Here is a 14719-nt window from a genome sequence, read left to right on the forward strand (position 1 = left end):
TGTTGGAGAAGCTTCTAGGAGCTTATATATCAAGGAATTATTATGCAGATACCACAACCATTATTCAACAAAAAATTGGCAACATCTACAGTATGAATCCAGGATTTCTGAGGGGAGAAGGGAGTTTTAAAAATTTATCAGAATGGTCTGGACACACATGAACTTTCTCTACCACATTTATCATTTAATTTTCCTTTAAATGGGACTGGCAAGCTCTTTGAGTAATGGAAGGAGCCAGAGATATGTTACAAAAGGTTTAATAAGGAGTTCTCCACAACTTTCCAGTTGTGTCAGCACAATGAGCCTGACTGCATCCAGCAAGAAGCACCTCTCAAAAACAATCCAGAGCTTCCACTGTCAAATTTACTCTCCTCAAGACCCTCCATAACCATCAGGCCCTGGCTTCTGACTCTCAGCTCACCAGGGTCTCTCTGCCACAAAGGTTGGTGGGTGCTGCTATCTATGGCTCCCTAATTCTGCAGCTGCAAGAGAGGCAGCGCCAGATGAACCAGCCTGTGACCTCAGGCTGCTATCTGAGAAGGATGCTCATACAGCAGCAGCCAAACAACAGCTGAGTTCAAACAACAGCTGAGCACACCTACCCTTCATCCTGTTATGGTGTAGTACATGCAGTTACACCTTCAAAGAGTAAAGTTTCACAGCTCATCTTTCTTCTATAGAGTCACAGAATTCTTAAGGTTGAGAAAGATAACATTATGGAGACCAACCATTAACCCAGCACCACCATGTTCAGTACTCAACCACACCCCCAAGAGCCAGACCCACATGCCTTTTGACCACTTTCAGGGATGGTCATTCCACCTCTTCCTTGGGCAGCCTGTTCCTATGGTTGACAACTCCTTTAGTGAAGAAGTCTTTCCTAATATTCAATCTAAATTTCCTCTGGCACATTTTCTCTTGTCCTATCTCTTGTTACTTGTGAAGAGAGGCTGAACCCCACCTGTCTCCAGTTTCCTCTCAGGGAGTAGTACAGAGTGATAAGGTCTCCCTTTCTCCAGGGTAAACAACTCCAGCTCCCTCAGCTGCTCCTCACAAGACTTTTGCTCCAGACCCTTTGCCAGTTTCACTGCCCTTTTCTGGACATGCTCCAGCACCTCAATGTCTTTCTTGTTCTGACAAGGCACTATAAACCACTTTTAAACCAGTCACTTCCTTCACTTTGTGTTATATCTGGAGCAGTATCACGAAGAAAGTTGGATCCCATTCACTTGGAAATGAGTTATTACCCTTCTGTTCAGCTCTGAAATTAATTTTATCTTCCGTTAATCAGTACTTCTATTTAGGGCATAATGATGTTCCCAACTTGCTATACTGCAAATTCAATATTTTTCTTATAGCATTACTAGAATCAGTACAGTAAAATTCAGCTGTGCCACTGAACCACAGACTGGAGTAGGTCAGCAGGAACCTCTGGAGACCATCCAGTCCAACTCCCTGCTCTAGGCAGGGTCAACTACAGCATACTGCTTTGGGCCACATCCAGTGGGGTTTTGAATAGCTCCAAGAATGGAGACACCACAACTTCCCTTGGCAACCTGTGCCAGTGCTCAACCTCTCTTAGAGAAAAAAAAGGTTATTCTTATGCTTAAATCAAATTTTTCATATTTGAATGAGTGTGCATCCAGCAAGAGGCATCTCTCAAAAACAATCCAGAGCTTCCACTGTCAAATTTACTCTCTTCAAGACCCTCCATAACCATCAGGCCCTGGCTTCTGACCCTCAGCTCACCAGGGTCTCTCTGCCACAAAGGTTGGTGGGTACTGCTGTCTATGGCTCCCTAATTCTGCAGCTGCAAGAGAGGTAGCACCAGATGAACCAGCTTGTGACCTCAGGCTGCTATCTGAGAAGGATGCTCATACAGCAGCAGCCCCTGAAGCAGTTCAAACAACAGCTGAGCACACCTACCCTTCATCCTGTTATGGTGTAGTACATGCAGTTACACCTTCACAGGTAAGAGTAAAGAAGTTTCAGAGCTGCCCAGATCCCGCTGAATGGCATTACACATGTGCATTATATCAACCACTCCTTCCAATTTGTTATCATCTACCAGTGTATGAAGAGGGCACTGTCTCACCTGCAATGTCACTAATGAAGCTATTAAGGGGTACTTGAGCCAGTATTCACTCCCTGCAGTACCCATCAGAGACTGTGTCCAGCTGGACTTTGTGTCACTGATCACAACTGTCTGAACTCAATTCCAGCCAATTTTCAGACCACCTTGCTGTCCACTTATCTAGTCCAAATTTCACCAAAAATTTGTCAAGGAGGATGTTATGAGAGACACTGTCAAAAGCCTCACTAAAGTCATACATCCAACTTCCACTGCTCTTCCTTCAACCTCCAGAGAAGTCATTTCATTCTAGGAGGTCGTTAGGCTGATCAAGAATGAATTGATCAACCTACTAAAAGAACTTTGTAAATCCTTGCTGTCTACTCCCAATCATGGCCTTGTCCTTCATATATTTAAAAAGAGCTTCCAGCATTATTCGCTCTACCACCTGCTCAAGAGATTGAGAAGAGTCTGGCTGCCCTGGAGTTTCCCAGATCCTATTTCTTGCTGTTACTGAAGACAGCAATGAACCTTGCTTTCTCTCAGTCTGCAGAAACCTCCCCTGACACAACTTTTTGAGGAGTTGAAAATGTACTCACATTGGGCAGTGATGCATTCCCATCATGTCCCACAGACTTCTGTTCGTTCAGTTTGTTCAAATATTCCCTGTCCTGATTCTCCTTCACAGAGGTTGTCATTGTTCAAGACTTTGCCATTGGTCTCAGATGCCTTGGTTTCCAGAACTCAAATATCACCAGCACAGACCAAGGCAAAGGATACATTATCTTGGATTATTTTGGCCTTTTCTATGCCCTTTGACACCCGGTCTCCTGCCCCAGTTGGCAGTGGGACCATGTTTTCCCTACTCTTCCCTTTTTTACTCGTGTGCCTGTAGAAGGCCTTTTTGCAGCCCTTCATGCTCGCTGCCAGATCCAGTTCCAGACGTATCTTGGCTTTGCAAGTCCGCTCCTGCCCGCTTGGACGGTGTCTCTCTATTCACACAGTGAATGTTCCCCATGTATAGCAACATGAGTTTACAACAAACTTCTTTTTAAAAAAGCGAGGAACAGAACAAGACATTTCATATTTTCATTCCAGTTCCGGGGTCCTCAGTCCCACTCACCCGATCTGTAGCGCTCATCCCGTGACCCTGAGGACCTGCGACGGTGATACCGAGAGGAAGAGGATGGAGTGACAGGAGTTCGACGCTCTTGTGGTAACGCCTGGTCCACCCCTGCATTAATGAAAAAAAAACAACAAATGGCTCATTCTGATTGAATTTTTTTTTTTCAATTCAATCATTCTGATTGAAGATTTATAGTGAGGAGGAGTTCAACATACACTAGGAGTAGAAAATGAACATTCAGTGCCTAAAGCACGTCGTGTCAATTGGTTACGCGCTACTTGCCTCTGGTCAGTTTTTCTGATGTCGTTATTTTCCTGGTTCTCTCTAAAAAACCTTTTTTCCAGGGTCATGGACAACATAGAAAGAGCAAACAGACAGTAAGCTTGGCATTTTTTATTTCCACAAACAGATGACTTTTCATAACGTAGTATTTAGGAAATATTTTAATGAGCTAATAAAGGCAGACACCATTGCAATGGATATTGAAACCTTCCTGCAAATTGGTTCCTAGGAAATCTTAGTGTGCATCATCTAAAGCCTCATCTGGATGGATGGTGTCAGCTGGTGACAACACAATAGCAACCTGTGGAAACTAGTTCTTGTGGGAAGGGAACTGTAGTAATATCTACAGTCATTTTTAGCTACCAAAGGTCAGAAAGTAAACAGTAACTGCACCAAACCAGGCTGAAAATAGTAACCTGTTCCAGCAAACAACAAAAATAGCCTTTTAAACCTGCAGCATTTGAGTATGCTGAGCCTAAACACCCAGTATTTTAAGATTCAAACCTTTTATTAATCCCTTTCTCATACTGTATTTTTTTTAATAGTATTTTCTCAAAAGCTTCCTAAACCACAGTAGTAATATAACAGCATCATGATATATAAACACTTCTAGAAATTGATGTTCTTTGACAACTTCCAGAGAAGAGTGAAGGCAATGACTTAAGCAGGAAAGTTCAAACTTACAAAAGGAAAAGAAAGCAAACCTGCATCTGTAATACTGGCATGATGTGGTGCCCTGCTCTCTTCCAGAGAAGAACCTGAGCAAACAAGCGCAGCTGATGAATTCAGATTAGAGCTAACAAAGCACAGAGCCTTGGGTGTGTGATGCACAGGGGTGAAGAACCAGGAGTGCCTGACAAAATTAAATTGATTATTTCTTTTGATTATTTTTTTTTTTGCCTTTAAGAAGTAGCTACACGCTATGTGTAACTGTAAAAAATAAACAGAAATAAAACTGGCCCCTTGACCTTAGAGCTCAAATGTAGGATTAATAACTTGAAATAGGATTCAAGAAAACAATGCTTGGAAATATGTCCGTATTTATCAATTAAAATATAATGTAAAAACTCTCCACTACTACTTCTGAACTGTTTAATGCCAGCTTATTGGAGAAGGCTAAGAGTTTAGATTTGTGGAAACAAGAATTTTTACGTTGACTACAGACCAACTGAAAATCCTGTGATTACTTCAATCAGTCTCAGTTGGGATTCAATCAAGACTTTAAAAAGCATCTTTTGAAAAAAGCTGGCATTGTATGATTATTTCTTTGTGAAAATAAACTGCACTCGAAATCCAGCTTCTCTCTTAAATCTTTGGATTATCAGCAATGTCAAGTCTGCTTTGATTTTGTGGAGGAATGGCTGGTTGGCTAAAGAACATGCTTGGAATAAAATCTCATAGGCGCCTAAAAGACAGAAAAAATCCATAAATTTTCCTCTACTCAGATAGTGATTAATAATTCATTCTCTTAAATCAAATAAAATGTCTTCATTTAACTCCTCTGTCTCCACACTATAGTACTGCATAATTTCACTTGCTCTCACTTCCCTTAATGTTCTTTCAGTCAGGTGAGACTGACTTCTAAATCACTGAAATATCAAAAGGAGTACTTTCTCTTCACTTTTATATATCAAAATAAATACTTTCTCCTCCTTTTTATATTCAGAATTTTTCCTTCTTTATTTGGTCACCCTGAAAATGAGCAATACATAGTTATTAACAGTTAATAATAAAACTAATTTTGACTGAAAGTTTTCCAAAAATTATGTTGCCGTCTGTATGAGATGCTAAGCACCATTATTCATCCCAGTCCTTATCTACATCGTCAGGAATGAAATAGTTTCTGGAAATCACATATATTCACAAAAATCCTAAAAAGACACACCCAAAAATTCTACACCTAACACTGATGCTATGTGACAGAAGTTTTGCTAAGAAAGCAGTGCCACATTTCCCATGGCAAGTGACTTGTGTAGAGCAATGGCATGCGGAGAAAAACAAACAAAAATAATTGAGATGTTGCCACTGCAGTATGCCATCATGATGATAGAGGAAAAGGGGATGAACTGCATCTTCCAAACAACAAAACCACATGCAATAGGCTTTAGAAACATCTAGGGGAAATTAAATTGTGAGGAAAAACATCAGTTTCAGAGGTGCACAACTGCTGTAGGAGGGAGATCTTCCAGGTAGACCTGAAAGCCATTGGGCAAAATACATTCAAGCCTATAGCTTCTTTCTCCTGGCTTAGTGACTGTGAGACTCCTCAAATATCTCAGTCCCTTTTCTGCAGCTGTGGGCAGTCCACAAACATCTTTTTTCAGGTGTAAAATAAACAGTGCACATAAGATAACATCGAACACTGACCTTGCCATGGCAGAAGACAGCAGAACATCCAACTGGCCAGGCAGTGCTGCTGCCCACAGCACTCCCTGACACTGCCAAGGGCTCTTCCCTCCTCCAGTTCACTATGGAGATTGTGTTTTCACTACAGATACATTAAGTGTCTCATCTAATCTGAAAACTGAGACACTTCAGCAAGTTTTATTTCCTTCTACTTTTATACATGTGTTTGTTCTTTTAAGTAAGTCAGTTCTGACCCAATTGGCAACATGAAGTTTCTTCACACAGTCAGAAAGTAGGAGCTCCAACTCATCATCCTGCACCAGCAGGCTATAGAAAATTAAATGAGAACATCAGAATGTTTTATGAGATCTGGGGGGAACATCTGATAGCTTTACTTCCCACTTGTCCAGATATATAAAAACAGTGAATAAACTTCCACCCAAGTGTGGAGCAGGACAGGTGAACTTGGCTCACTGATAACGCCAATTAATATGAGGAAGTTAATTGTTTGCTAAAATACAAGGAGAAGCTCTGCATCAGCCAACTGTGGGGACCTCTTTGTATTACGTTCCTCTAGGGTTGAAAAACAGAAAGCACTGCCCCACTTTGGAGAGACAGCTTCTGGAGATGACAGTTCTCTACTGAAGGGGCTGAAGCAGGAATTAGCTGGATTGCTTGGACTCACATCTTGGCTTCCTGTGCACCCTGGCTCCCACGGCACCAGCAATGGTGTGAGACAAAGGACACAATAGCAAGAACCTACACACTGCCATTCCTGAGCGATGGGTAGGAGTAAAAGCCATGCAGAATAATGAGTACCATGAAATCAGTGAAGTGTTGCCACAAATAACAAAGCGGTGTTAACAGCCGAATTGTTCACCTCCATGAAGGCTCCAGCAGTAAAGTGCAGTAACAAGAATATATATTTTTTCACTTCTCCTTCTGAACATAACTAAACCCAAAAAATTGATAGTTTTCACAGCCAGCACAAGGGTCCGTGAGTTAAGTGCTAATGCCTGTTCAAGTGCAGCTTTGCCCAGACACGTTTGTGAACTGGTGGCATAATGGCTTGAGAATCCATACTTGGATCGATTCCTAAATTTAAGGAGGTGGCAAAGCAATGAATGGCTTTCCTAAGAGAAAGGACAATGTCATGCCAATGCCCTGTGCACAGACACAATCACTATCAAAGTGGCATAACTCTTAATAAAGCCGTGGTCTGCCCCAGTCTCGCAGCTGAAGCAGGACTTCACTAGGTAAGCGTGGTTAGCACTAGGGTTGACTCTTTGCAAGCCATGAAGAACTTCAGTTAAATATATATGCCTGGAACACAATTATTTTATATGAGAGGCTTAGAAATCCGTGCTTCATGGTCATCACAACACACACAGGCATCAGCAGGTGCACTGGAGCAAACAGACTTGTTTCTAATACAAGCAAAAGCTCCTAAGACACCTATATTTAGGTGTCTACAAGAAGGTGCTTAAACTAAGCTCCCATTATGAAAAATAGAGATCTAGACCAGAACTCAGAATTCTAAATAAATTTCTTTGCTGATGTTGCAGACTGCAACACCCAGCTTGACCAGAATGGCACTGTCCCCTTAAAGTCCTGTTTTATGTGTGCTCACTCTGTGCAGATGTCTCCAGTACAGGCAGTCCTGAATAGCATCAGACACCCAACTTCAGGCAGTTCCATAAGTCCAGTGAAGCCTGGAGAGCTGTGCAAGTGGTCAGAAGGAGTTACCTACTTTGGAATAAACTGAAAGGCTCTTTGGCTTTCATCAACTGAATTAACTGTATCTCTTCACATAAGAATGGAAGCATACATATAAGGTCTATAGGCAGACAATTTAATGCAGATATATCAATCCACAAATCCTAATCTGCAAACTGGATCCTGTCTTGACTGCATTTAGCTAAAAATGCAAGAGCCTCAGTAAAGCTGTTTAAGCAATACCACTGCAAGCTGGATAGCTTTAAGTGCATGGAAGGTACAAAACTGTCAGCTGGAAGCAGGTTTCACCTCTTTTTAAATTTTTTTTCCCCCTTCACCTCCTTGTTCCTCCTTTCTTTACTACTTTTTCTGTAGCTAAATTGCAACACTATGTGCTGATAATATGGCAATAGCTGCACTGCCCTCTCCAACAGAGGACAATTATTTCCTTAATGACAGCTGACAAGCTGCTTTGATGTATCTCTTATTCCTATGTCTGTGTCAAATTTTTTAATCTAAAAATATTTAAAAGCTGAAATGTTTAACTGACAAGAAATAGAAGGCATTCTTAGACAGAGGCTACATCTATTGTTCTAAAACTAACTTAGAGTGTGTGACCCCAGGAGAGAGAGCTGTAGGATAAACCAAACAACTCCAGGGCCAGTGGGAAAGGAAGGCACACAGTGCTTGCAGTGCAGTTTTAAGAAACAGTATTTACCTTCACAGTATTTCCTGAGCTTCTATTCAATGGCTGATGGCTCAGCTTTAAAAGCAGTCAGGTGTGAACACACAGTGTATTTTGTAAACATGCTAAATGTCACACTATGCCCAAGGAACTTGTTACTTAGTGTGGTATTTCACTCTTGCCATCAAATGTACAACTAAGCAATTAATTCACTGGATAAGCCAAGGGAGATTTAAAATTCAATACTTCTAACCAAAGACATCCAGGGAAGTGGAGCCATGTTCTGCTAGATAAATCTGGAAAAATGTAATTTCTGATTAGATTTGTTTAATTAAAAATATTTCTTCACAGGTGAACTTACTCTTGGCCTGACTTAAAACAGTGCACAAACTTCACATTTTCTTTCCTTATTACAATCTCAATTTTGCCTTCCAGCATTTCCTTGAAAGGTTTAGCTTTCAATTCAAGCTTAGCATGAACATCTCAGACTTCTTTTTCTCTCTTCTTTATCCCAGTGATGGTGGACATCACATTTCAGCTCCAGTGCATATGTAATGTTTGATTTCCATTTTCCTTTAGACAGCTTCAGTGTCCCATTTGAAGATTCTCTTTGGAGAATATGTAAAAGACTACCTATTCACAAAGCAAACATGTTCACCAATGGGCTGGTCAAATCACACTGCAGACAAATTCAGGCAGCATTGTGAATTCCAGCAGTTTCTCATCTTGACAGTGGCACCCAGCTCTTCAAACACCTCCACAGGTTCCACCTCCTCTGCTCCTGCACTGGGTTAAGCTTTAAGGCCCTCAATGGTGTTTTTCTGTTCTACTCTCTATCGTTCACCTCTGATTGAGACATCTTTCCTCACCCATTTGTCAGATTTTAGACCAACACTTTCGTGTTTCCTCCTATGCTCTTACATTCTGCAGATGGCCTCTAGGAACATCAATGGGTACTTCTGCAGAAATCCTCAAATTCTTTGAAAAATACACCAACTCTGATGTTTACCAAAAATATCCTCCCCCCAGAAAACATCATACCAAGTGCTGAAACCACTACCTGCATTACTAACTGATTTCATCATGTACTCATTAGTGAAAAGTGAAGGAAGGTATTTTTTGTTCTGTGTTTGAACAAAGTTTAATAATATTAGCTCTTGGTACAGGATAGAAAACAGAGATGCCACCAAAACCCAAAGAATTATAAAATGGTTACTGGACTCTTAGTCATGGTGACAAAACCAAAATAGTAGCCATCATATTTAAGTGATGGCCTCAAGGGGTTCTTCTCAGAGGCTTTCGGTACCTTCCTTTTTATCCAAACTAAGCTCTGCAGGCGTCCACCAATTCAAAACCAAACTCTCTTTTAAGACCAAGGCTTGCTAGGCATTTGTATGTGTGCTATAGTTTCTCATCTGTGAAACATCTGTCTCACTGCTTCAGGGATGTGCCCACATGTTGTGCAATGCACGTGCCTTTCAGTGAGATCCTTGTTCTCAACACATACACTCTTTGAAATGTCCCATCATGGTTATCCCTTGGTAAGATCTTCGAGAATTAGGAAGGCAGATGTGATAGGAATACTTGTTAGTATTAATAAAATGAATACATGAGAGTACTTTTGCAGAATCAAATGTTGTTTAAATATTTCCTTGCAATCTTTGCAATCCAAATAATGTTGGATTGTATTTGTATTGACAAATAATGTCTGTGGAAGAAAAAAATTAAATTGTAATCACTCAGTTTACTTGGAGTGCCTTAAGACTGAGCAGCAGGAATAGCTGAAAGCAAAGGCATGCACACATACACATAGAAAGTATGCAAATATATGCACAGAGAACAGATATATATATGTCATGCTAATAAGAGAGGCTATGGAAATTGGTTCCTGTAATTCTACAGAAAATTGCTTTTTCATGAGGCAAAGGGATCTTCTGCACAAATGTATTATCTTTTCTGCCCTGCATAGCTTGAAATGTTCCCAAGCTGGTGCTGTTGGGGCTCCAGCAGCAGGAGGTACAGGGATCTGTCTCTAGGCATGTGAAAGGAGCAGCAGGTGCCTTTTAAGCACCACATCTCACAGATTTATTAACCATAATAAATAAAGCACTGATGACTGGTCCACATGGTTACACTACAAATAGAGCTACACTGGTGGTACCAATGATGGGAAATTACAGAAAGCAATCTAGTGGAGACACAGCACTTGATTAAGAGAGAATGAACCACCCATGTCTAAGCTGTTAGAAGTAATGCTTAATTGATAACAACATTGTCTCTGTTCTGTGAAGGAATAATCAAATTTCCTGTCAAAACACTGGAAGCAAGTTGGGTAAAACCACAGCTTATGGGGAATACAGGTAATTTAGGTTTTTTTTCTTCTAGGGAGGGTTTCTCTTTATAGTGTGCATGCAGTTGTACACATTATCTTAACAAGAACTGAATGATCAAATCAAGATAAAATTCAGAACATTATTCTGAAATAAATCCCTGTTTAAGTGGTTACTTCAGCTCTTGGCTGTCATGGCTCCTCAACAGAGGCAGTAAGAGAAAGGTCACCACACAAGAGGGACTGGGATATATGTACAGATATAAAGGTCTGGATTCACTATTATTTTTAGATATCTGACACATGGGCACGCTAAGAAAAGAAAAACTGTTCTGCACACAGAACATCTCCAGCTACAAACTCACATCCTGACAAAGCATCTTGAGAAAACAAAGCTGTACTTTCGTCTCCCTACCTTAAAGCAGGTGGGGATTTAATGGGAAAGAAAAAGGGAGCTTCCCCCATCCCTTCTCCATTAACACTGCCAAATGCAGCATATCCGTTCCGGATTTCTGGATGTTCGACAGCCTGGCTGGAGCTGTACAAATGTCCTCTGCATATGTGCAGCCTGTGCAGCATCTGGATGTGTCAGACCCGCTGTGCATGCACTGCAGAGTCAGTCTGCAGATGTGCAGTGGATCTGGCACATCCCCTGTGTGTCACTGCACATTCCTGTACAGCATGTGACAATACACTCTGTGGGATTGTCCTGTCAGAAACAGGGAGCCTAAGAGCCAACTCCTACATCACCCGGAGGAGTATCAACCACTTGGTTGCCAGTCTTTACCTCTCATTAATCCCACTTCTGAAAAGTAACAGCTCTCCCTTTCTAAAATGACAGCATCCCAATAAGCATGACAAAAAGACAATATATGTCTTTTCATATGTCTACAGCCCTTTTACTGGTTACATTTATCACATGGTTTAATATCACTAATAGTGTTAAATCTCAAATTGTAATTTACATTAAATCCTTCCCATTTTGCAAAAATCTCAGGCAGAGGAAGTTAACCATGTCAGACTGAGGGGACCTGACCTAGAGCAGCCCTGTGTAAGAGAAGAAATACAAGCACAGTCAGAACCCAATATAGGTCTCCTCCATAGAATTATAGCAAATTGGTTTCAAAATGAGTGGAGAAGGGTTTCTGAAATAGATAATCTTTTTAGAGGTATGTCTTGTTCTGAAAGAACTGCAAATCTTATCTTCCCTCCAGCCATCTCTTACAACATGTCTGGACAGCCTGTGCAAGTGCAGACAAGCACGCAGGCTAGAGTGTGATGTCCTCCATGTACCCAGATGGTTGGCAAGAGAAAATCTGGTGTCTTGAGAGGCTGTGGATCCTCTTCAGCCTTGCTACAAATGCAGGGATAAAACAGAATGCCTGCTACAAGCCACAGGTCCTGGCAGAGGGATGGGTATCTGGGAAGGCCACAGTTCTCCAGGCATAGCTGGAGTCATGCCTTGCCTTGCAGAGATGTAACCCTGTGGAATGCTCTTCCTTCAGCCTGCTCTACCAGCTCAACTCCTGTTCCTGGAAGTCAGTCTGCTTCTGAATGGCTTGGATGTGAGCAGAGCTCAGGCAAAGATCTCTATGTGAAAACAGCACAGAACTAGGCGTGCATAAACTTTCACAGCTTCCTCCGGAATCTGGTGAGCTTGGGCCTGTCTAGAGCTCTGTAAAAAGGCAGTGCCAAAAAGGGAATTAGAAACACATGCATTCCTGGGTTTCACCAGCTTATTGTATCCAACCTCCTCCAAAGTATTCATGGTATGGAAGCTAGAGAAGTGTTAATATGCTCAAAAGTTACTAAGAAGAGCTATTCCTTCTCCCTTCCCATCACTTCACTCTTAGGCAGACAAAGTCAGCAACGGCCTTCCAGATGTCATCCTTTGGTTGTCCTGCCTTGCAACTGGCAGCCCCATGTCCATCCTACTGAGGTAGGCGTCTACCAGAGGCTTCCAGATGAGGCACAGTTATATACAGATACGGACTGGAAAAGATACATTCATCGTGCTCACCAAAACGAAAATAAAAGAGAGGCCGGTTTCCTGCTGTGCTGGCTGCTCTCTCTCTAGCGGCCGCTTCCCGGATGTCACAGACACCAATGTTGGCAGTGCGGAGCATTCTTCTGGCAGCTCCTTCACTGTGTTGCAGTCTACACCGTACCGCGGCAGCTCCATTCGCTGCTGTAACAAGTTGAAAAAAACTAATTAATTCACGTTTAGTTTTTTTACATTTGTTACAGCAACGAGTGGAGCTGCTGCCCCCATGCAGTAGAGCACACACGCACACGCACGCACAGACACCACAGGACACCCACGGAGCCAACGCGGGTCGATGTTCCACTCTGCCAACATGGGCGTTAGGAATGTTAGCAAAGGTGCAGCAGGAGGACTGGATGTCCCAGCAGAGGGGAAATGCTTTTGGATTTCCTTTAGTTTGTTGAACACAGTCACAGAATGCAAATTCTTGCCCTTTCCCAGTGCCTCCAACCCCAGCAAAAGTCATGTCCATTTCCATACTGGTTTAAAATACCTCTAAAACCTCTAATCCCTTATAACACCAAGATCCAAGTCCATCAAAGCTTATAAATCCTTGCATTCCCCATCACAACAGGTTACAAATTTTTATGGTTTTTTTTAAAAAAGGCTAATTGGTCATGTATGTGATTGTTGAGATATTAACAGAGGCTTACAAAAGGCAGAATCTGTTTTGTCATCCTACTTCTTCTTGGAAAGAATTCATGTCCCTCTTCCTAATGAGCAGGGACTTAAAGCCATTCAGAGGAGGAAGGTCTTAGAAGGATTATATCAAATCAAACCTTTTCAAGTTTTGTCCAAAAGGTAACACAACACAACAAACAAAAAGTACAAAGACAGCAAAAGACCCAAGTACAAATAATATCCATTTATGGAGGAAAATACTTTAATACAGCAGAAGCAGTGTCTTCCACTATAATAAAATAATCCATTTAGCCATCAGCTAAATGACTGAGCTTAATACATTTACAAGAAAACAGTGGATAATATTTCAAATTTATTTTTTTTATCCTATTACCTTCACTTATCCATATTCCACATTCCTTGTGAGAGATTTTCCAGCAGCTGGTTGAGTAGAAAATGCTTATTCCATTTTGTCCCATCTTTAAAACAGCGCTAAGTCAGCTGTATGAAAATTATTGAAAGGACCTCACCACAGGGCTGACTTACAGAGATCCCTCTGCTACTCCTTACACTGCAAAACTTAAGTATCACAGTAGAGACCTTGACAGGTAAATCTGTGAGGGTTCTCCATGTTCTCTCTTTTACCATCACATGCATATGAACCCCCAGCAGTTTCAGCCATGGATATGTGTGAGCTTTCTGGAGAAAGAACTCCTTTTGTTTGTGTGAAGAAAGGAGAGTAACAACTAAAAAAATACAGAGATTCTGGTACCAACTGTGCCGCTGCATTGAGGATTGCTGTGAGGTTTTCCATAACCAGCAAATCTAAGCAGGTCTCTTGAGAACCAGCTGTGAAGATTAATGTATGTCTGATAGCTAGGCTGGACCAATAAATACCCAGAAGTTTAATATACTGCACCTCTGGTATTGTAATTCTGTTGATTTGATTTGCTTCATTCTCTAATGGCTCCCAATGGTTTAGGAATGTCACAGACACCCTCAAACCAGGCTGTATCACTTTAGAAAACAGAGGTGTCTGTAACACTGGTCTCTGTTGTGGAGTTCCCACCACTGGAGCAGACCAAGTGAAATCCAAAGGCACAAAATCAGCATCCTGCTATGGAGCTAGAAAATAGATACATAAACCTCATGAAGAGAGAACAAGACAGTGCCTTCATACATCAGCAGTTTAAATAAAACCCCATCAATTCCACTAAAAAGAAAGGATTTTGTAAAAGAAGGAGAAACTTTTGTTGCCGAGGCCTACAACAAAAACAAGGCTCAGAGAACAGCCAAGCCCTAGTGGAGCCTCTGTAAGGTCAGTGGGACCAGGAATGCACAGACACATTGCTCTGAGACCAAGACAGAAGAGAGGTCTACACCAATACCTACAATTTCACACTGAACTTCATTATCCAGTGCCTCACAAGAGTAAAAGAACTCAGGAAAGTTCTTATACATAAATATGAAATAAATTCAATGAAGCAATACATTATTAA

The 14719-nt window shown here is 41.4% G+C and overlaps 1 protein-coding gene across 1 annotated transcript in view; it reads right to left on the reverse strand.

Annotated features, from left to right (window-relative positions):
* Positions 1-14719, reverse strand: part of DIP2C (disco interacting protein 2 homolog C) — a 307926-nt gene that overhangs the window by 128024 nt on the left and 165183 nt on the right. The window contains 2 exon segments of the mRNA XM_058831787.1: positions 3195-3305; positions 12576-12743. Of these exon segments, the coding sequence (XP_058687770.1) occupies positions 3195-3305; positions 12576-12743 (279 nt within the window).

This window comes from Poecile atricapillus, chromosome 2 (assembly GCF_030490865.1).
Source record: "Poecile atricapillus isolate bPoeAtr1 chromosome 2, bPoeAtr1.hap1, whole genome shotgun sequence".
NCBI lineage: Eukaryota > Metazoa > Chordata > Aves > Passeriformes > Paridae > Poecile > Poecile atricapillus.